The sequence below is a fragment of the Ranitomeya imitator genome, chromosome 1 (assembly GCF_032444005.1).
Source record: "Ranitomeya imitator isolate aRanImi1 chromosome 1, aRanImi1.pri, whole genome shotgun sequence".
Taxonomy (NCBI): Eukaryota; Metazoa; Chordata; class Amphibia; order Anura; family Dendrobatidae; genus Ranitomeya; species Ranitomeya imitator.
In genome coordinates, this window is record NC_091282.1 from 437,586,291 (window position 1) to 437,610,828 (window position 24,538).

At 43.5% G+C, this 24,538-nt stretch overlaps 1 protein-coding gene across 2 annotated transcripts in view; it reads right to left on the bottom strand.

Moving 5' to 3' along the window:
- The window catches only part of LOC138675501 (zinc-regulated GTPase metalloprotein activator 1B-like), a 241,759-nt gene that overhangs the window by 162,764 nt on the left and 54,457 nt on the right, over positions 1-24,538 (bottom strand). For both annotated transcript variants that reach the window (XM_069763812.1, XM_069763805.1), the window contains exon 2: positions 20,832-20,957. In XM_069763812.1, coding sequence (XP_069619913.1) covers positions 20,832-20,937 — 106 coding nt within the window. In that variant the 5' untranslated portion in view covers positions 20,938-20,957. The remainder of the gene's footprint in view (positions 1-20,831; positions 20,958-24,538) is intronic.

Sequence of the window (24,538 nt, forward strand, 5' to 3'; positions counted from 1 at the left end):
GCTCCGATGCCCCCCCCCAGTGCTCTGATGCCCCCCCCGTGCCCTAATCTCCCCCCCTTATACTCACCCGGCGTCCCGGTGTCCGTCCGGCCGTCTTCTCCCTGGGCGCCGCCATCTTGCAAAATGGCGGGCGCATGCGCAGTGCGCCCGCCGAATCTGCCGGCCGGCAGATTCGTTCCAAAGTGCATTTTGATCACTGAGATATAACCTATCTCAGTGATCAAAATAAAAAAATAGTAAATGACACCCCCCCCCCCCTTTGTCACCCCCATAGGTAGGGACAATAAAAAAAATAAAGAATTTTTTTTTTTTTTTTTTCACTAAGGTTAGAATAGGGGTAGGGGTAGGGTTAGGGGTAGGGTTAGGGGTAGGGTTAGGGGTAGGGTTAGGGGTAGGGTTAGGGTTAGGGTTAGGGGTAGGGTTAGGGGTAGGGTTAGGGGTAGGGTTAGGGTTAGGGGTAGGGTTAGGGTTAGGGGTAGGGGTAGGGGTAGGGGTAGGGTTAGGGTATTTTCAGCCATTTTAACCCTAAAAAAATTCCTAGAAAACACACAGACTCTGGCTAGAAAACTGCATCAAAAAAACGCATCAAAAAACGCATAAAAAAACGCATCAAAAACGGACCAAAAAAGGACCAAAAAAAGGACCTGCGTTTTCTGCCAAGAGCTGCAGTTTTTTAAAAAACAGTCAGGAAAAAAAAAGGATGGAAATCCTGAACGTGTGAACATACCCTAACTCTACACGAGACTGTTTGCTTTTTGTCTACACTATGAACAAGCACAAGGCTGGAACAAGAAAAGAGAAGCGCTCATGAGTACAGAGGACTAGATAATAGGAGCTTACCAATTAGAAGACTAGCAGTGATGCAGAAAATAAAACACTGCTTTATCAAAACTACAGAAAAAGTCCAGTAACTCACCAAGTGCTGGACTCTGGGTCTCTGTTCCTACTTTATTTTGCTCTCAGATGGGACGAAAAAACCTGGCGACAAATTATCTTTAAATAGGACTTGTCGCCAGGCTACAAGTGGCTAGTTTTAGCTCTTATTTTATTTCCTATAATCCCTTGAGTGGTTTTTTTTGTAAATCCACCATACAGTTTCGGAGATATAGCACTTTTTATTTTGTGCATATATTTCTATAGTCTTTACCAAATGAGCCTTGCTCAACAGATTCTCTGTGGGCGTGTATTTACAGTACACTGCTTTGTATTATAAGGCCACATTCACACTATAAGTATTTGGTCAGTATTTTACCTCAGTATTTGTAAGCCAAAACCAGGAGTGGAACAATTAGAGGAAAAGTACAATAGAAACATATGCACCACTTCTGCATTTATCACCCACTCCTGGACCAACTACTTGTAAGAGAATGGTCAGCCATAATACAGGGCGGGCCATGTATATGGATACACCTAAATAAAACGGGAATGGTTGGTGATATCAACTTCCTGTTTGTGGCACATTAGTATATGGGAGGGGGGAACTTTTCAAGATTGGTGGTGACCATGGCGGGTCATTGCAGCAGATTTCAATGCAAGACCCCCTACGCAAGAAAACTGTCACCATTACCATGTTATTTAGGTGTATCCATATAAATGGCCCACCCAAAAAAAGTTTGCCTCATCACTGAACATAATGTTCTGCGCAAACTGAGGGTCCTGTTCCAATTTTTGTTTTGCCCATTCTGACAATTCAGCGTGCCGATCTGGCATCAGTCGAATATCTCTTCGGCAGATATTAGCTACTCACAAATGGCACCCTTACAAAATCCAGCTGCTGCAGCATCTCAGTCAGGATGACCCAGATCGGCGAGCTGATTTTGCAGAAAGGGCAAAACAAAAATTGGTACAGGACCCTCAGTTTACACAGAACATTATGTTCAGTGATGAGGCAAACTTTTCTTGGGTGGGCCATTTATATGGATACACCTAAATCAAATGCGTAGGGTGTCTTGCATTGAAATCTGCTGCAGTGACCCGGCTACTGAGTTTACCAGACATCAACACAATTTCTATCCGTTCCTCACGTGTTAGGGTATGTTCACACGTTCCTGATTTCCATCCTTTTTTTTTCAGGACTGTTTTTTAAAAAACTGCAGCTCTTGGCAGAAAACGCAGGTCCTTTTTTTGGTCCTTTTTTTGTCCTTTTTTGATGCGTTTTTTGATCCTTTTTTTGATCCTTTTTTTTATGCAGTTTTCTATGCAGTTAAAATGGCTGAAAATACCCTAACCCTACCCCTAACCGTACCCCTAACCCTAACCCTACCCCTAACCCTACCCCTACCCCTAACCCTACCCCTAACCCTACCCCTACCCCTAACCCTATTCTAACCTTAGTGGAAAAAAAAAAATTCTTAATTTTTTTTTATTGTCCCTACCTATGGGGGTGACAAAGGGGGGGAGGTGTCATTTACTATTTTTTTTTATTTTGATCACTGAGATAGGTTATATCTCAGTGATCAAAATGCACTTTGGAACGAATCTGCCGGCCGGCAGATTCGGCGGGCGCACTGCGCATGCGCCCGCCATTTTGCAAGATGGCTGCGCCCAGGGAGAAGACGGCCGGACAGACACCGGGACGCCGGGTAAGTATAAGGGGGGGAGATTAGGGCACGGGGGGGCATCGGAGCACTGGGGGGGCATCGGAGCACGGGGCGGTGGGATTGGAGCACGGGGGGGCGGGATCGGAGCACGGGGGGGCAGCCACACTCCGCCCACGCACTTCCGCCCGCTTCCCCGCACTTCCTGCTGCAGCGGTTCGGCACCACAAACCGCAGTAAAACCCGCAGATATTTTTTTCATCTGCGGGTTTTACTGCGGGTTTGACCTCACAATGGAGGTCAATGGGTGCAGAACCGCTGCGGCTCCGAAAAAAGAAGTGACATGGTACTTCTTTTTTCCCGCAGCTATTCGGCGCGGTTTTTTTTTTTATTTTCCGCATTGTGGGCACAGCAGTTCCTGTTTTCCATAGGGTACAATGTAATGTACCCTGCATGGAAAACAGCTGCGGACCCGCAGCGGGAAAATCGCGGCAATTCCGCATGAAAAAAAGGATCGTGTGAACATGGCCTTAACCTCTGCGACATGTCAATGGCTGTAAACAAAGAGAAACTTGTAAATAACTCATGAAAGAATAAAGTTACCTTAAAACCAAGCACACCATTGTTTTTCTTGTGAAATTCTCAATAAGTGATGTGTCACGTGACCCTCTTCCCTTTGGAAAAAATAAAGTTGGATCCAAAATGTCCGACTTCAAAATGGCCGCCATGGTCACCACCCATCTTGAAAAGTTTTCCCCCTCCCATATACTATTGTGCCACAAACAGGAAGTTGATATCACCAACCATTCCCATTATTTAGGTGTATCCATATAAATGGCCCATCCTGTATAGTGAACAGCCATGCTGGCTCTATCAGCCATCTTGTACAAAGTTAGAAACTAATTCTGCTTCTAAAAGAGCTAATAAGATGTACTTCTGAAAGCCCTAGACAGATTGGAAACATAAAATAAATGAGATCATAGCCATTAGCTGGTATAGTGGACATACACACAGGTTAATTGGATCAGCTGCAGGGCAATGAGATAATAGGAAAATGGTAACATAATATGGTAATAAATAAATGTATTTGTTGTAGTGATATTGGAGGACAGACATATACAGTTGTTAATATGTACAGATTTATGTGACCAGCCTAAAGGTACCGTCACACTAGACGATATCGCTAGCGATCCGTGACGTTGCAGCGTCCTCGCTAGCGATATCGTCCAGTGTGACAGGCAGCAGCGATCAGGCCCCTGCTGTGCTGTCGCTGGTCGGGGAAGAAAGTCCAGAACTTTATTTGGTCGCTGGACTCCCCGCAGACATCGCTGAATCGGCGTGTGTGACACCGATTCAGCGATGTCTTCACTGGTAACCAGGGTAAACATCGGGTAACTAAGCGCAGGGCCGCGCTTAGTAACCCGATGTTTACCCTGGTTACCATCCTAAAAGTAAAAAAAAACAAACACTACATACTTACCTACCGCCGTCTGTCCTCCAGCGCTGTGCTCTGCACTCCTCCTGCTCTGGCTGTGAGCGTCGGTCAGCCGGAAAGCAGAGCGGTGACGTCACCGCTCTGCTTTCCGGCCGCTGTGCTCACAGACAGTACAGGAGGAGTGCAGAGCACAGCGCTGGAGGACAGACGGCTGTAGGTAAGTATGTAGTGTTTGTTTTTTTTTACTTTTAGGATGGTAACCAGGGTAAACATCGGGTTACTAAGCGCGGCCCTGCGCTTAGTTACCCGATGTTTACCCTGGTTACCAGCATCATTGGTCGCTGGAGAGCGGTCTGTGTGACAGCTCTCCAGCGACCAAACAGCGACGCTGCAGCGATCCGGATCGTTGTCGGTATCGCTGCAGCGTCGCTAAGTGTGACGGTACCTTAAGAGCTGTGATCAGATTAATGACAGTAGTTAAGAGGAACATGGAGGTTTACAAGTTCTAATGGAGTTTGGGGTAAAGAGCCTTAAAGTCATTAAATTTAACCATTGTATACTTTGTTCTTGAATATATGTTTTTCTCCACAGTATGACGTTATTGTGTATATGCCCTTTTGCTGCAATGTGCTTTTTTTGTCTGCATCATGCATAAAAAGCCCTTGTTACTGTTGTTCGGGGCCACAACATCGCCAGTCTCCTGTCAGGCAATAACATTGCCAGACCATGGCCAGATATCCCAGCGTTACTTTGTCTGTCTGAACTCTTGTTCGCGCCTGCATGCTTTGTCTCACTGACTTTTCAATCTGCTGTTCCGCTGCGAATCTCTGAATAAACTTCAGTGTCAGCTTGATAAGAGGATTGTCTACATATTTTCCCGGCTCTTCCAACTCTCAGAAAGGACTTTTCTTACACTACTGAACGTGTGAACACTGCCTTACCCTATGAGCAATGCCACCCTTGGTAAAGTTCATACGAAATTCTATGAATATTAAAAAAGCCATATCTATGGAACCCTATGGTGGATTTATTAAAAAAGAAAATATTTAGGGAAGCAGATAAATTTAAATAAAATCAAAGACTGATTGATCCCTTTTACCCCAGTTTGGGGTCTTCTTTAAGTGTAGAAGATTATTAAAACACTAGATGGTGGCCCGATTCTAACGCATCGGGTATTCTAGAATATGCATGTCCACGTAGTATATTGCACAGCCCACGTAGTATATTGCCCAGCCACATAGTATATTGCCCAACCACGTAGTATTTTGCCCAGTCACGTAGTATATTGCCCAGTCACATAGTATATTGCCCAGTCACATAGTATATTGCCCAGTCACGTAGTATATTGCCCAGTCACATAGTAGATTGCCCAGTCACGTAGTATATTGCCCAGTCACATAGTAGATTGCCCAGTCACGTAGTATATTGCCCAGCCACGTAGTATATTGCCCAACCACGTAGTAGCATAGGCAGCATCAATAGTAAAAACTTGGTCACACAGGGTTAATAGCGGCGGTAATGGAGTGAGTTACCAACGGCATAACGCAGTCCGCCAGCGGCATAACGCAGTCCGCCAGCGGCATAACGCAGTCTGTTACCGCTGGCATTAACCCTGTGTGAGCGGTGACTGCGGCGAGTAAGGAGCGGGCGCTGGGCGCTGACTGCAGGGAAGAAGGGAGGGACTAATCGGACTGTGGCCGTCGCTGATTGGTCGCGGCAGCCATGACAGGCAGCTGGCGAGACCAATCAGCGACTTGGATTCCATGACAGACAGAGGCCGCGACCAATGAATATCCGTGACAGACAGAAGGACAGACAGACAGAAAGACGGAAGTGACCCTTAGACAATTATATAGTAGATAAATAAAATACACCCAAACCTGTGTTTAGTTCCTACAAAAAGCAATGGTGCGGCTGCTGTACTATGAGTTTATTATGACAAACTCACCATTATCGGTGAAAATATGGGCACAGTATACACAACAGTAAAAAAATGCCAGTAATAGTTTTTTTAGCGCTATAGAACCTTGACAGAGATAAAACAAACCAGAAACACTTCAGAATTGTTTCTCAAACTCATACATCCAACAACACTCATCCTACAAACAACCTGAAGAGCACGAGGAATCTAGTATTCCATTGGAACCTTTTCAACCTGATGGGGTTGGCATACTTACTTTGAAAATCTGTGTCAGAATGACTAGAAAATCCAGCTGTTAAGATGAACAGCTAGTGTAAGTACACCTACTTCAACATCACTAAGAAATCTTAGTGATATCTTATACACGTTGAAGCAGGTGTACTTACACTAAAATCTGCTTTTCATCTTAATATCAGGATTTTACACCAACATGTTTGACTGTAGGCACCATGCATTTTTCTAAATTCATTTTTTGTAATGCATGCTGCCTACAGTGAGACTTGGTGGTGTCAACGGCCTTATGTTGGGCTATATGACTGCTGCTGGTGTCAGGAAGCTACTGTATCTACAGTTCATTGATGCCATCATGATTTCACATACAGTATATCACAAAAGTGACTACACGCATTACATTTTTGTAAATATTGTATCATATCTTCTCATGGGACAGCACTGAAGATATGACACTGATACAATGTAAAGTAGTCAGTGTACAGCTTGTATAGCTGTGTAAATTTGATGTGCCCTCTAAATAATTAACATAGCCATTAACCCCTTCACCCCGAAGCCTGTTTTCACCTTCCTGACAGGCAATTTTTTACAATTCTGACCACTGTCACTTTATGAGGTCATAACTCTGGAACGCTTCAATGGTTCCCACTAATTCTGAGTTTGTTTTCTCGTGACATATTGTACTTTATAATAGTGGTAAAATTTATTTGATTTGACTTGTGTTTATTTGTGAAAAAAACAGAAATCTGTCCAGCAGAAAATTTCGCAATTTTCAAACTTTTAATTTTCATGCCTTTAACTCAGTCATAGCGCCCCAAATATTTACTAAATAACATTTCCCACATGTCTACTTTACATCTGCACAATTTTGGAAACATATTTTTTTGTTAGGAAGTTATAAGGGTTAAAAATTGTCCAGCGATTTCTCATTTTTACAAAAAAAAATTGCAATACCCTTTTTTTAGGGACCACATCACATTTGAAGTGACTTTGAGGTGCCTATATGAGAGAACATACCCAAAAGTGACACCATTCTAAAAACTGCACCCCTCAAGGTACTCAAAACCACATTCAAGAAGTTTATTAACCCTTCAGGTGCTTCACAGGAATTTTTGGAATGTGGAAGGAAAAAATAACCATTTACTTTTCTTTCACAAAAATTTTCCTTTAGACCTAATTATTTTTTTTTTTTACATTCGCAAGGGAAACAGGAGAAAATGGACCATACAATTTGTTGTGCAATTTCTCCTGAGCATGCCGATACCCCATATATGGGGGAAATCTACTGTTTGGGCGCACGGCAGGGCTCGGAAGGGAAGGAACGCCATTTCACTTTTTGAATGTAAAATTTGCTGGCATAATTAGCGGACACCATGTCATGTTTGGAGAGCCCTTGATGAGCATAAACAGTGGAAACCCCCAACAAGTGACCCCATTTTGGAAACTAGACCTCTTAAGGAACTTATCTAGATGTGTGGTGAGCACCTTGAATGAACAGGTGCTTCACAGAAGTTTATAACGTTAAGCTGCGGGAAAAAAAAAAAATCACATTTTTCCCAGATAAATCTTTTTTAGCTCCAAATTTTGCATTTTCATAAGGGTAAAAGGAGAAATTGCTCCATAAAATTTGTTGTGCAATTTCTCCAGAGTGCGCAGATACCCCATATGTGGAGGAAAACAACTGTTTGGGCGCACGGCAGGGCTCGGAAGGGAAGGAGCGCCATTTTACTTTTGGAATGCAAAATTTGCTGGAATAATTAGCGGACGCCATGTCGCGTTTGGAGAGCCCCTCATGTGCCTAAACAGTGGAAACCCCTGACAAATGACACCATTTTGGAAACTAGACCCCTTTGCGACCTTATCTAGATATGTATTTGAGCACCTTGAACCCCCAGGTTCTTCACAGAAGTTTCTAACGTTAAGCCATGAAACTAAAACTAATCACATTTTTTCAGCAAAAATCATTTTTTGCTACAAATTTTGTATTTTCAAAAGGGCAACATGGGAGAAAATGGTCCTCAAAGTTTGTTGTGCAATTTCTCCTGAGTTCACCGATACCCCATAAGTGGTCAAAAACTACTTTTGAGGCACAGTGCAAAGCTCAGAAGAGAAGTAGCGCCATTTTACAGTGCAGATTTTGTTGCACTGGTTTGAGGGGGCCATGTCACATTGACAGAGCCCCTGAGGTGCCAGAACAGCAGACCCCCCATAAGTGACCCCATTTTATCAATTGAACCTCTCAATGAATTCATCTAGGAGTGCAGTGATTATGTTGACACCACAGGTGTGTCAGACTTTTATACCACTGGACAGTGAAAAAAAAATTTACATTTTTACCACCAAAATTGTGTGTTTGCCCCAAGTTTTACATTTTCACATTGGGAAATGGGTAAAAATGGCACCAAAATTTGCCCCACAATTTCTGCTAAATGTAGAAATACCCCATATGTGGATGTACAGTATTGCCTAGCCATACAGCGAGACAAATGAGGGACAAAGCGCTGTTTACCTCCTGGAGTGCAGATTTTCCTAGATTAGTTTGCAGATTCCATATACAGAGCCCCCAATTGCTAGAAAAGCAGAACCCCCCATCAAGTGACCCCATTTGGGAAATTATACCCTTTGAAAAGTTATCTACAGATATAGTGACGATTTTGGCTCCATGGATGTTTTCTAGAAACAGGCAGCAGTGGATGTTGCTGAGTGAAAATTGCAAACTGCCATTGTAGTGACCAGTACATTATGCCCAGTTCATGCTTCTGGAGACACGCACCTGTAAATTAGGCAGGCTCTCATTACTACAGAAATGCCAAACATGTGGGGCTAAGTGTGGTCTGGGCACACTAGGGCTCAGAAGGGGGGTAGGATTTGGATTCGGGAAGGGAGAATTTGTGCTATCAGTAACGTAGAAGCCCCTTATATTTCCGTTTACAAATGACAGACCCGAGTGGGGACTTGCTTTTTTGTGGATTGAGTTGAAGCTTTTATTGGGAACATTTTACATAACATTTGGGATCACATTTATTTGGCGCTCCACGCTGAGCACTTACTCTGGGGTTTCCATCTAAAGCTCTGAGTGAGGTGATGTAGATGAAACCCCCGAGGGATCCATTCACTATAATTAGTCAGCAAATTTACTCTGGACTCAGTCTGGCCTCTGTTCAGCGGTGTCCTTTTCAGAAGTGCATAAAACTGTGGCTCACGGCACTTTTATGCAATCCTAAAAAGACGAACAGAGCCGGATCATAGGTCCTATGGCGTCCACAGTGGTTCCATCTGCCTCATTACAGGGAATTTTCCGCTGGGGGTTCTGTCTGAATCATGTATTTCAGAGATTTACACGGAAATCCCGGTGTAAGCGCTCAGCGTAGAGCACAGGATAACTGTGCGCAGAGCCTTACTGCGATCTTTGGGAGGAAGAATGAAAAAATCAACAGCATGTGAAGAATTGGTTTTATTTATTTTTTACACGTTTCCTCGTGCAATATAAGGCTAGGTTCAGATTGCGTTAGTGCAATTCGTTTAGCGCCTAGCGCTAGCGGATTGCGCTAACGCAATGTGATATAAAGGGGTCGTGTTAAACGTCCCCGCTCTCGCAGACCTCCGATCTGCGAGAGCGGGGAACAGACCGTGGGCACGCCTCAGACGCTGCAAGCAGCGTCCGCGGTGCGCCACAAAACACCGGCACATCGCTAGCGCGTGCCGAAGATGGCACGCGCTAGTGATGCGTGTCCCCATTGCTGTTAATGGGCGCGCTAACGGACGCGTTGCACGGCGTTAATTTCGCCGTGCAATGCTGTCCGTTAGCTCGGTCCCATTAACGCAATGGGAACCTAGCCTAAGTGATTAGGTGACTTTATTCTTCGGGTCGGTGTGATTACAGTGATACCAGATTTATATTTGGTTTTTATATTTGGCTGCTGTTACATGCTAAAAGACGCTTTTATTGCAAAGACTAGTTTTTGTATCAGCATATTTTGAGAGCTATAATTTTTCCATATTTCGGCCAACAGAGTCATGTTATGGCTTAATTTTTGCGATACGAGCTGATGTTTTCACTGGCACCATTTTCGGGCACGTGACATTTTTTGATCGCTTTCTATTCTGATTTTTGGAAGACTGAATGAACAAAAACCAGCAATTCAGGAATTGCTTTTTGTTTTTTTATACCATTCTGCGTGTGGTAAAATTGGTAAGATCGCAGAGCAGTACTAGTACGGCGCATGTCAGGATGGGGTTAATGTCTAAATCACTAACAAAAGTGAGCACACCCCTAAGTGAAAATGATCAAATTGTGCTAATTAGCCATTTTTCCACCCCAGTGTCTTGTGACTCATTAGTGTTACAAGGTCTAAATGGGGGACAGTTGTGTTAAATTTGGTGTTATTGCCCTTACCCTCTCTCATACTGGTAACTTGAAGTACAACATGGCACCTACCGGCAAAGAACTCTCTGAGGATCTGAGAAATATAATTATTGCTCTACATAAAGATGGCCTAGGTTATAAGAAGATTGCCAACCCCCTGACACTGAGCAGCAGCATGATGACCAAGACCATACAGCGTTTTAACAAGACAGGTTCCACTCAGAACTGGCCTCGCCATGGTTGACCAAGGAAGTTGTGTGCACGTGCTCAGCGTCATATCGAGGGGTTGGCTTTGCAAAATAGATACAGGAGTGTTGCCAGCATTGCTGCAGGGGTTAAAGGGGTGGGGGTTAGCCTGTCAGTGCTCAGACCATACATCGCATCAAATTGGTCTGAATGGCTGTCGTCCCAGAAGGAATCCTTTTCTAAAGATAATGCATATGAAAGCCTTCTGTTTGCTGAAGATAAGCACACTAAGGGCATGAATTACTGGATCATGTCTTGTGATCTGATGAGACTAAAATAAACTTATTTGGCTCAAATGATGTCAAGTGTGTGGCGGCAACCAGGTTAGGAGTACGAAGACAAGTGCGCCTTGCCTACAGTCAAGCATGATGGTGGGAGTGTTATGGTTTGGGGGCTGCATGAGTGCTGTCGGCTGTGGAGAGCAACAATTCATTGAGGAAACCATGAATCCCAACATGTACTGTGACAAACTGAAGCAGAGCATGATTCCCTCCCTTTGGATATTGGGCCACAGGATAGTATTCCAACATGTTAACGACCCAAAAACACACCTCTAAGACAACCACTGTCTTGCTAAGGAAACTGAGGGTAAAGGTGCTGGACTGGCGAAGCATTTCTCCAGACCTAAACCTTATTGAACATCTGTGGGGCATCCTCAATTGGAAGGTGGATGACTGCAAGGTCTCTAACATCCACCAGCTCTGAGATGTCCTTATGGAGGAGTGGAACAGTATTCCATTGGCAACTTGTGAAGCTCTAGTGAAGTACTCCATGCCAAGGAGAGTTAAGGAAGTGCTGAAAAATAATGATGGCCACACAAAATATTTACACTTTGGGCACAATTTGGCCATTCTACCTTAGGGGTGTACTCACTTTTGTTGCCAACGGTTTAGACATTAATGGCTATATGTTGAGTCATTTAAAGGGCACACCAAATTTACAGTTATACAAGCTATACACTGACTACTTGTCCCATGAAAACATATAAAAAAATATTTTCAAAAATTTTAGGGGTGTACTCACTTTTATGATATACTGTATCTACAGCTCTATATTGGAAGAGAAGATGCTGCCATATCACTCTGTACCCTTGGTAGACGTGCACTTTTCCAGCATGACAATGATCCAAAACACATACAATGATCCAAAACACATATCTGCCGCATTTCTGAAGGACAGGGTGAAATTGATTTAGTCACCAAGTGTCTCCTGATGTGAACTCAGTCGAACACCTATGGGAAGTTCTGAAGAGACAAGTTGAGTATCGCTCTCCATCCAGCAACTAGGCTCAAAAAAAGAGGTAGTCCTTGAAGAATGGAATAAGATAGATGGTGCAGTATGTCGCCAACTTGTTTATTCCTTGTGCTCAGTGAGATACTGATTAATATCTTACTTTTCAAAGGGGATGTACTCATTTAAGGTGAGCACTGTATGTGTAGATATATATAATATATATATATATATATATATATATATATATATATATATATATATATATATATATATATATATATATATATATATATATATAATATAACGCTGGGAGCGTCACTCTGTCCGAAGCCTTTAGAGACTGCGCAAAGCGCCGGCGCAGTCTGGACCCCACAGAGTGACGCTCCCAGGGGATCGCTGTATGCGTAAACACTGAACGCACACCGCGATCTCCAACGGAGAGGCAGGGACCGCCAGGAGGATAAGTATCGGCTATATTCACCAGGCCCCCGTTCCAGCACTGGGTCCTCTGCCTGTGACGTTCAGTTCAGAGGGCGCGATGACGCGCTTAATGCGCGCCGCCCTCTGACTGACCAGTCACAGCCAGAGGAGCCGGGATATGGCGGCACGCAGCGGTGGAACGGGGCCAGTTGAATATAGCAAGTGTCGGGGGCCTGAGCTAACGGCGATACCGGCACCTGACCCCCACAGCGCGCCGGTGTTCCCGCTTGCTCAGGCCCCCCAGCACTCGGCGCCCAGCGACGATAGGTGAGTATGTTTTTTTTTAAATATATATTGCAGCAGCATACGGGGCATATACTATGGAGCATCTTATGGGGGCCATAAACCATAATGGAGCAGTGTACGGGGGCATATACCATGGAGCATCTTATGGGGGCCATAAACCTTTATGGAGCAGTGTACGGGGGCATATACCATGGAGCATCTTATGGGGGCCATAAACTTTTATGGAGCAGTGTACGGGGGCATATACCACGGAGCATCTTATGGGGGCCATAAACCATAATGGAGCAGTGTACGGGGGCATATACCATGGAGCATCTTATGGGGGCCATAAACCATAATGGAGCAGTGTACGGGGGCATATACCATGGAGCATCTTATGGGGGCCATAAACCTTTATGGAACAGCGTACGGGGCATACACTATGGAGCATCTTATGGGGCCATCAACCATAATGGAGCAGTGTACGAGGGCATATACTATTGAGCATCTTATGGGGGCCATAAACCTTTATGGAACAGTGTACGGGACATATACTATGGAGCATCTTATGGGGGCCATCAACCTTTATGAAGCAGCGTATGGGGCATATGGATGGGAGCAGCAAATTAAAGAATGGTGGCGCAGGATGGGAGCAGCACATGACAGAACGGGGGCGCAGGATGGGAGCAGCACATGCCAGAATAGGGCAGCACATGACAGAACGGGGGTGCAGGATGGCAGCAGCACATGACAGAACGGGGGTGCAGGATGGAAGCAGCACATGACAGAACGGGGATGCAGGATGGGAGCAGCAGATGACAGAACGGGGGCGCAGGATGGGAGCAGCACATGACAGGATGGGGGCGCAGGATGGGTGCAGCACATGTCAGAATGGAGGCACAGGATGGGTGTAGCACATGTCAGAATGGAGGCGCAGGATGGGTGCAGCACATGTCAGAAGGAGGCGCAGGATGGGTGCAGCACATGTCAGAATAGGGGCACAGGATGAGAGCAGCAAATGACAGGATGGGGGCGCAGGATGGAGCAGCACATGACAGGATGGGGACGCAGGATGGAGCAGCACATGACAGGATGGGGACCCAGGATGGAGCAGCACACGACAGGATGGGGACGCAGGATGGAGCAGCACATGACAGGATGGAGACCATATACCAATATAAATGCTCGCCACCCGGGCGTAGAACGGGTTCAATAGCTAGTATATATATATATATATATATATATATATATATATACAGTGGGGCAAAAAAGTATTTAGTCAGTCAGCAATAGTGCAAGTTCCACCACTTAAAAAGATGAGAGGCGTCTGTAATTTACATCATAGGTAGACCTCAACTATGGGAGACAAACTGAGAAAAAAAAATCCAGAAAATCACAGTCTGTTTTTTTAACATTTTATTTGCATATTATGGTGGAAAATAAGTATTTGGTCAGAAACAAAATTTCATCTCAATACTTTGTAATATATCCTTTGTTGGCTATGACAGAGGTCAAACGTTTTCTGTAAGTCTTCACAAGGTTGCCACACACTGTTGTTGGTATGTTGGCCCATTCCTCCATGCAGATCTCCTCTAGAGCAGTGATGTTTTTGGCTTTTCGCTTGGCAACACGGACTTTCAACTCCCTCCAAAGGTTTTCTATAGGGTTGAGATCTGGAGACTGGCTAGGCCACTCCAGGACCTTGAAATGCTTCTTACGAAGCCACTCCTTTGTTGCCCTGGCGGTGTGCTTTGGATCATTGTCATGTTGAAAGACCCAGCCACGTTTCATCTTCAATGCTTTTGCTGATGGAAGGAGGTTTGCACTCAAAATCTCACGATACATGGCCCCATTCATTCTTTCATGTACCCGGATCAGTCGTCCTGGCCCCTTTGCAGAGAAACAGCGCCAAAGCATGATGTTTCCACCACCATGGTTTACAGTAGGTATGGTGTTTGATGGATGCAACTCAGTATTCTTTTTCCTCCAAACACGACAAGTTGTGTTTCTACCAAACCTTTGCAGTTTGGTTTCATCAGACCATAGGACATTCTCCCAAAACTCCTCTGGATCATCCAAATGCTCTCTAGCAAACTTCAGACGGGCCCGGACATGTACTGGCTTAAGCAGTGGGACACGTCTGGTACTGCAGGATCTGAGTCCATGGTGGCGTAGTGTGTTACTTATGGTAGGCCTTGTTACATTGGTCCCAGCTCTCTGCAGTTCATTCACTAGGTCCCCCCGCGTGGTTCTGGGATTTTTGCTCACCGTTCTTGTGATCATTCTGACCCCACGGGGTGGGATTTTGCGTGGAGCCCCAGATCGAGGGAGATTATCAGTGGTCTTGTATGTCTTCCATTTTCTAATTATTGCTCCCACTGTTGATTTCTTCACTCCAAGCTGGTTGGCTATTGCAGATTTAGTCTTCCCAGCCTGGTGCAGGGCTACAATTTTGTTTCTGGTGTCCTTTGACAGCTCTTTGGTCTTCACCATAGTGGAGTTTGGAGTCAGACTGTTTGAGGGTGTGCACAGGTGTCTTTTTATACTGATAACAAGTTTAAACAGGTGCCATTACAACAGGTAATGAGTGGAGGAAAGAGGAGACTCTTAAAGAAGAAGTTACAGGTCTGTGAGAGCCAGAAATCTTGATTGTTTGTTTCTGACCAAATACTTATTTTCCACCATAATATGCAAATAAAATGATAAAAAAACAGACAATGTGATTTTCTGGATTTTTTTTTCTCAGTTTGTCTCCCATAGTTGAGGTCTACCTATGATGTAAATTACAGACGCCTCTCATCTTTTTAAGTGGTGGAACTTGCACTATTGCTGACTGACTAAATACTTTTTTGCCCCACTGTATATATATATAAAAGAAAAAGGAAAACAGCACAACAAATTGAAAAAAAAAGTGGACTTTATTGCCTGAACAGCATGGCAACGTTTCGGATATACTATCCTTTCTTATATATATACACACACACAGTAGAGACCAAAAGTTTGGACACACCATCTCATTTAAAGATTTTTCTGTATTTTCATGACCATGAAAATTGTACATTCACACTGAAGGCATCAAAACTATGAATTAACAAATGTGGAATTATATACTTAACAAAAAAGTGTGAAACTATTCTGGGTTCTTCAAAGTAGCCACCTTTTGCTTTGATGACTGCTTTGAATACTCTTGGCATTCTCTTGATGAGCTTCAAGAGGTAGTCACCGGGAATGGTTTTCAGTTCACTTCACAGGTGTGCCCTGTCAGGTTTAATAAGTGGGATTTCATGCCTTTTAAATGGGTCTGGAACCATCAGTTGTGTTGTGCAGACGTCTGGTGGATACAAAGCTGATAGTCCTACTGACTGTTAGAATTTACATTATGGCAAGAAAAAACCAGCTAAGTACAGAAAAACGAGTGGCCATCATTACTTTAAGAAATGAAGGTTAGTCAGTCTGAAAAATTAGGAAAACTTTGAAAGTGTCCCCAAGTGCAGTGGCAAAAACCATCAAGTGCTACAAAGAAACTGGCTCACATGAGGACTGCCCCAGGAAAGGAAGACCAAGAGTCACCTCTGCTTCTAAGGATAAGTTTATCCGAGTCACCAGCCTCAGAAATCGCAGGTTAACAGCAGTCCAGATTAGAGACCAGGTCAATGCCACACAGAGTTCTAGCAGCAGACACATCTCTACAACTGTTAAGAGGAGACTTTGTGCAGCAGGCCTTCATGGTAAAATAGCTGCTAGGAAACCACTGCTAAGGACAGGCAACTAGCAGAAGAGACTTGTTTGGGCTAAAGAACACAAGGAATGGACATTAGACCAGTGGAAATCTGTGTTTTGGTCTGATGAGTCCAAATTTGAGATCTTTGGTTCCAACCACCGTATCTTTGTGCGACGCAGAAAAGGTGAACGGATGGACTCTACATGCCTGGTTCCCACCGTGAAGCATGGAGGAGGTGGTGTGATGGTGGGGGTGCTTTGCTGGTAACACTGTTGGGGATTTATTCAAAATTGAAGGCATACTGAACCAGCATGGCTACCACAGCATCTTGCAGCTGCATGCTATTCCATCCGGTTTGCGTTTAGTTGGACCATCATTTATTTTTCAACAGGACAATGACCCCAAACACACCTCCAGGCTGTGTAAGGGCTATTTGACCAAGAAGGAGAGTGATGGGGTGCTATGCCAGATGACCTGGCCTCCAGAGTGACCAGACCTGAACCCAATCGAGATGGTTTGGGGTGAGCTGGACCGCAGAGTGAAGGCAAAAGGGACAACAAGTGCTAAGCATCTATGGGAACTCCTTCAAGATTGTTGGAAGACCATTCCCGGTGACTACCTCTTGAAGCTCATCAAAAGAATGCCAAGAGTGTGCAAAGCAGTCATCAAAGCAAAAGGTGGCTACTTTGAAGAACCTAGAATATAAGACATAAATTCAGTTGTTTCACACTTTTTTTCTAAGTATATAATTCCACATGTGTTAGTTCATAGTTTTGATGCCTTCAGTGTGAATGTACAATTTTCATAATCATGAAAACACAGAAAAATCTTTAAATGAGAAGGTGTGTCCAAACTTTTGGTCTGTACTTATATATATATATATATATATATATATATATATATATATATATATATATATATATATATATATATATATATATATATACACACACCAAAAGTTTGGACACACCTTCTCATTTAAAGATTTTTCTGTATTTTCATGACTATGAAAATTGTACATTCACACTGGAGGCAGCAAAACTATGAATTAACACATGTGGAATTATATACTTAACAAAAAAGTGTGAAACAACTGAAATTATGTCTTATATTCTAGGTTCTTCAAAGTAGCCACCTTTTGCTTTGATGACTGCTTTGCACTCTTGGCATTCTCTTGATGAGCTTCAAGAGGTAGTCACCGGGAATGGTTTTCAATGGTTTTCACTTCAGAGGTGTGCCCTGTCAGGTTTAATAAGTGGGATTTCTTGCCTTATAAATGAGGTTGGAACAATCAGTTGTGTTGAGCAGAAGTCTGGTGGATACACAGCTGATAGTCCTACTGAATAGACTGTATTATTATTAATTTGTATTATGGCAAGAAAAAAGCAGCTAAGTAAAGAAAAACGAGTGGCCATCATTACTTTAAGAAATTAAGGTCAGTCAGTCCAAAAAATTGAGAAAACTTTGAAAGTGTCCCCAAGTGCAGTGGCAAAAACCATCAAGCGCTACAAAGAAACTGGCTCACATGAGGACCGACCCAGGAAAGGAAGACCAAGAGTCACCTCTGCTTCTGAGGATAAGTTTATCCGAGTCACCAGCCTCAGAAATCGCAGGTTAACAGCAGCTCAGATTAGAGACCAGGTCAATGCCACACAGATTTCTAGCAGCAGACACATCTCTACAACAACTGTTAAGAGGAGACTTTGTGCAGCAGGCCTTCATGGTAAAATAGCTGCTAGGAAACCACTGCTAAGGACAGGCAACAAGCAGAAGAGACTTGTTTGGGCTAAAGAACACAAGGAATAGTCATTAGACCAGTGGAAATCTGTGCTTTGGTCTGATGAGTCCAAATTTGAGATCTTTGGTTCCAACCGCCGTGTCTTTGTGCGACGCAGAAAAGGTGAACGGATGGACTCTGCATGCCTGGTTCCCACCGTGAAGCATGGAAAAGGAGGTGTGATGGTGTGGGGGTGCGTCCCCGGCGCCTGCGTTGTAAGTTCGAAGGGCAGCACAACTGCGCATGAACGAAAAAAAAAAATAACAGTGCAGGCGCCGGGGACACTACTGAAGGAAGAGGAGGCGGTGCCCGGCGCGCAGAGGTCATGAGTGACGGATGTCAGGCGTCTGGATTCGGGGGGGGGGGGAAGACCCACATCAAAGTCGCGACATGTCAGCTGTTTTGTATAGCTGACATGTGCGCACAATAGCGGCGGGTGAAATCGCTATTCACCCGCCGCTATTAACCTGTTAAATGCAGCTGTCAAACGCAGACAGCGGCATTTAACCGGCGCTTCCGGCCGGGCGGCCGGAAATGATGTCATCGCCGACCCCGTCACATGATCGGGGGTCGGCGATGCATCAGGATGGGAACCATAGAGGACCTTGAGACCTCTATGGTTACTGATGCCGGCCTGCTGTGAGCGCCCCCCTGTGGTCAGCGCTCACAGCACACCTGCATTTCAGCTACATAGCAGCGATCTGATCTGATGATCGCTGCTATGTAGCAGAGCCGATCAGGCTATGCCAGCTTCTAGCCTCCCATGGAGGCTATTGAAGCATGGCAGAAGTAAAAAAAAATGTTTTTAAAAATATGAAAAAAATATAAAAAAAATATAAAAGTTTAAATCACCCCCCTTTCACCCCATTCAAAATAAAACAATTAAAAAAAAAAAAAACCTACACGTATTTGGTATCGCCGCGTTCAGAATCGCCCGATCTATCAATAAAAAAAAAGCATTAACCTCATCGCTAAACAGCGTAGCGAGAAAAAAATCCGAAATGCCAGAATTACGCTTTTTTGGTCGCCGCGACATTGCATTAAAATGCAATAACGGGCGATCAAAAGAACGTATCTGCACCGAAATGGTATCATTAAAAACGTCAGCTCGGCACGCAAAAAATCACCCGACCCCAGATCACGAAAAATGGAGACACTTCGGTTATCGGAAAATGGCACTTTTTTTTTTAAGCAAAGTTTTGAATTTTTTTTCACCACTTGGATAAAAAATAACCTAGACATGTTAGGTGTCTATGAACTCGTAATGACCTGGAGAATCACAATGGCAGGTTAGTTTTAGCATTTAATGAACCTAGCAAAAAAGCCAAACAAAAAACAAGTGTGGGATTGCACTTTTTTTGCAATTTCACCGCATTTGGAATTTTTTTCCCGTTTTCTAGTAAAAGACATGGTAAAACCAATGGTGTCGTTCAAAAGTACAACTCGTCCTGCAAAAAATAAGCCCTCACATGACCATATTGACAGAAAAATAAAAAAGTTATGGCTCTGGGAAGGAGGGAGGTGAAAAACGAAAACGCAAAAACGAAAAAGGGCCGCGACTTGAAGGGGTTAAATGAGAAGATGTGTCCAAACTTTTGATCTGTACTGTGTGTGTATATATATATATATATATACACACACACACACAATATATACTGGTTTATTTATTGGTTTATTTTGCCACTTTCTGAGTCCCGAAACCTTTTTATTCTTCCATTTATGGTGCTGTGAAAGGGCTTGTTTTTTTTGTGTGATAAGCTGACTTTTATTGATACCATTTTGCGGTAGATAAGATATTTTAATCGATTTGTTTTATTTTTGCATTTTTTAGATGTGATGACCAAAAAACATCAATTATATTTTTTGGTGGGTTTTGGCATTTAATTATATCACATATTTTGATATGTTTTGACACTCATAGATCCCAGCCACCCTCAATATCTCACAGGTAAAAGAAAATCTACAAAAAGGTCGATGTTCAACATGTAGACCATTACATTTATTAATAGGAGTCTAGATGCAGACATTTTTGTGGCTGTTCCATTCATCTCAATATTCTTAGAAAAAAAAATATATGTGTTTGCTGCAGGAAAAAAACATTCAGATGTATGTTGTGACAAAATCACTGGTAAAGTGCTGGAGGAGAGATATGTGTTACTATGCTTAACAACGTCAGTGATATAAACCCAGAGTTTTCTCCTCCAGCACACTAAGTGCTGTGAGGGGTTAAGCTAATTTATATAATAGGCTGGCTTTTATGTGGACATCCATAGAGCGGGTGGGAGGATGTCCACCTTATCTCCATCCCAGTGTGTTGTCTGGGGCTTAAATAGCTTGGCTCCAGGGGCAGTATTGGTTCAGCAGGACTGGAGAGAGGATCTCCAGTGGTTTGTGTCCTGAGGAGGATAGACTGAACCTGTCGTGCTGCAGAGCAGGCAGCTCCCCGCAAATGTATGGACTGAGGACAGCATTTTTGCTTTCTTTGCTGTTTTGCTGTTTTTGCCTGAAGAGCTGTGTTTTATTTTCTTATGACACCATATAATAAACCAACCGAAGATTTAAAGAGGCAGTGTTCCTGTTTTCTACTTCCTTATACCGCTGAGCGAGTTGTTTTCTGCCAATGGAGCAGTACTAGTATAAGAGACAAGGGTGTACTCACCTAAGTAACCAGTGATGATAGTGACTGGGATCTTGCTCGCTGGTTGTTCATCCTGTACCAAATCTTTGATAGGAACAAGTTCTGGGCAGTCGTCATCCTCCTCCATGAAGACAATAGGGCTTCACACTGGAAAAAGATTTATGACATAGACAATAGTTTTCATTTTACTTTGGAGAAACCTAAATAAGTTAAATTAATCAATAAAAAAGCATCTGCGTAGCACAAGCATTTAACAGGAAACTGTCAACAGGATCTAGGCTATCAAATTACCAGCAATCTGGTTTCCAGTACTGTGATAGATTCACAATTTATGATTTTATATCTTCTTTCATAAATGAGAGAATGAATTTTGATCACAGTATTTAAACTGCAGTGAGAAAGCATGGCGGAGAGAATGGCAAGTGGTCTTCCAGGCTCGAGTGATACCGCACAGGCCAAGTACACAACACCATGACAGCATCTGGTGCATATACAGCTGAGGATGGTACACCTCCCTTGACCAAATATGCGATAAATGCTGCTGGCGGTGCCTTGTGAAGAACTATGTGATCTGTGGTTGTTTGTGAACTAAAATCCTGACAATATGTTCCCATTAAATCCTCCAAATGCTGACATTCAGTATGCTGTCACGTAGTTCAAGCCAGCCATAAATCACCTGTGCCTGCTGAACAGATAGTATAAGGAACATATGCCAGGTCACCACCACTGAAAACTACTTGTTCTCTACACTTACCGTATTTTTCGGACTATAAGATGCACTATTTCCCTCAAAAATTTGGGAGGAAAATGGGGGTGCGTCTTATAGTGCAAACGCAGGCTTACCGGGGGTGGCGACATTGTGGGGGTGGGCGGTGCGGAGTGCACCTGAGCAGGGTCCCTTCTTCAGGATGTATTCTGCTCACTGCTCACTGCCGCAGTGCTGCCACATTTCTGCCACCGGTATCCTGAAGAAGGGACCCTGCTCAGGTGCACTCCGCATCGCCCACCGACGCAGCATCGCCACACCTCTGCCGCCGCCGGCATCCTGAGGATGTGACCCTGCTCCAGCTCTGCCTCACCGCCGACACTGGACAAGCAGTATCACAGCCCGAGACTGCAGCATTGCCCAACTTCTGACGACGCCGAAGGGACCCTGCCTTCTGTGATCCTGCTGTACCACCACCGGCTTTCAGGTAAGATACCTTAAATTCGGACAATAAGATGGACCCCCATTTTATAAAAATCTTTTTTTCTGCTATTTTCAACCGCAAAATTTGGGGTGAGTCTTATAGTCTGAAATATACGGTATATTACATTGCACAGTCTGACCCCTCTTTCTTTTGTTTCACTTGGACCAGCACCCCTCTCATTTGTCCCATTTTTAATTTAGGAGACTGCAAAAGGCGTTCTACCTATTCTCAGCTTTTTGTCTCAGATATGAGGAAGGTGAGATTTTTAGCTCCTCTCACTAGCTGTTGGCACTGTGTCCACCATTGTTGTTGTGGAACTGTGCTTGTGGGCTGGTGTGAACTGGAGCCATGGAGGCTTTACCTAGCAGCAAATAGTGGGACACCTGCATACCTCCCCCTGCTATTTCAGAGGGTGACACCACAAGACACCGCACCTTTAAAGTTAGGGATGCACTAAGAGGTTCTGGGCGACTTGACAGTGGACTTCATCTGAATATTAACAAAGAACCTTGTGTTAAGTTTTATGAATTTTTGTGATATAGGAGTTTTAGATGTGTGGTCCATGGGCCCGATTCACCAAAGCTTTTACACAAGAATTAAGCTTTATAAAGTCACAAAGTTTTGGAGCAACATCAGGATGCACTAAAATTTTGCAACTTTTGGTGTTCTCACATCATTTTCGCCCACTGTGTCAGAGCGGGGCGAAGCTGGGGCAGGATAGGGAAGTGGCTACGGCTGCACGTCAAATTCATGAAGAATGGCGGCAGCCTTACTTACACCACAAATCTTACTCCAGTGCCAGATTCAAGTAAGTTTTGTGACCTGGTGCACACCACGCACAGATGCTCTTGATTCATTAGGAGGCTTGCGCCTCTTAATGAATCAAGGGATTCTGACTCCAGCGCAACCCCACGAGGACCAAATCACCAGTATTGAGTCCCATGTCTTTCTACAGCTATGCTACATGTCCTTAACAGTAGTTTTAAATAGAGCACAGGGTCATTATCCAGAAAGGCGATAAAACAGAAACATATCCAGGGTTCCCCTAACAAGGGAATTACTTGTGAATTCCTCATTTGTTGTAAAGAGGAGGTCGTCCTTCATACTTCTATTACTGGCATTGTAGAAACCTTCAACAAAATAAATCTTTGTTTCTACTTGTTTCCCCGTAACCATCAGCATTGTGAGGCTGGCTCATGTGCCCTTGGGAAATGTAATTTAAGCTTCTCCAATGGCCCACATCCTGCTTGGTGGACAGAAATAACCACAAGGACCCATCTCTCAAAGAAAATTATAAATCGTGAATAATTATTAAACTTAATCTAAAGTAATAACTTTCATGTCAGGTCCACACTTACTGCCTTCTACACAAATCTTCTTGCACCCAAAAATATACTGATTCATCTAGAAGAGAGATTGATTTGTGCTTTACAATTACTACTCATAACAGTAATGCCCCTGACTGGTAAAGTGAAAGCTGATCAGCAATCAGAAGTTACAGTAAACCTTATATATTATTAAATAAATCTATCAGACCCAATGAGGGAATCTATCATAAGCCATCTGTATGGGCATGTAGGTTATAGGAAGCTGAATAAAATGATTAATTGATCTCAGGAATCCAATGTCTTATTCTAGAGCAGGGGTGCCCAACATTTTTCAGTCCAAGGGCCACAATACTGAACCAATCCCAAGGGTCGCAAATTTTTTAAAAAGGGTAGTTACATGCTGTACATGCAATTGAATACATTACTAAAATCATCATCAGTGCATTAATACATCACCGAAAGCAAATTTTGAGTATTTGAGAAGGATTTGGAGAGTTTCTGCTCCAAAAAAATCAGTGTGAACAGAAACTAACCCAAACTGACTTTTTGGAGCAGTAAGTCGCCAAATCCTCCCCATAATCTCAAATCTCTAAGTTTTAGCACTTAAGTTTTAACATAGCCATAAAACACATTATGGAGTGCTACATGTGCTAAAGATCATAACAACTGTCAGCACTTCTGTGGAGCACCAGAACTACCATCAGTACATGAATGCAGTGCCAGAACCATCGTCAGTACATGAATGCAGCTAGTGTAGCTCAAAATGCGTCGATCGTTATCATTTTTTAAAATTTTTCCCTTTCATGTTTTAATCTACTAATAAATGTGATGTTTTATGACTTTTGCGGTTGCTGGATTTTCCCATTTTTTTTCAGTTTACTTACACAGGAAACAAGCCTGAAGTCTCCAAGCACCACACCCTTATTCTAGGACTTTCTCAACCTGGTGAGCTGATGGTTGCTCTATTGTGTTTTTCTACATGAATGCAGAGCCAGAAACACTATCAGTATATGAACGCAGCACCATAAACACAGTCAGTACATGAATTCAGAGCCAGAACCAATATCATTACATAAATACAGCACCAGAACTAACTTCAGTACATGAATGCAGCGCCAGAACCACCATCAGTACATGAATGCAGAGCTAGAACCACCATCAGTACATGAGCGCAGAACCAGAAACAAAGTCAGTACATGAATGCAGTACC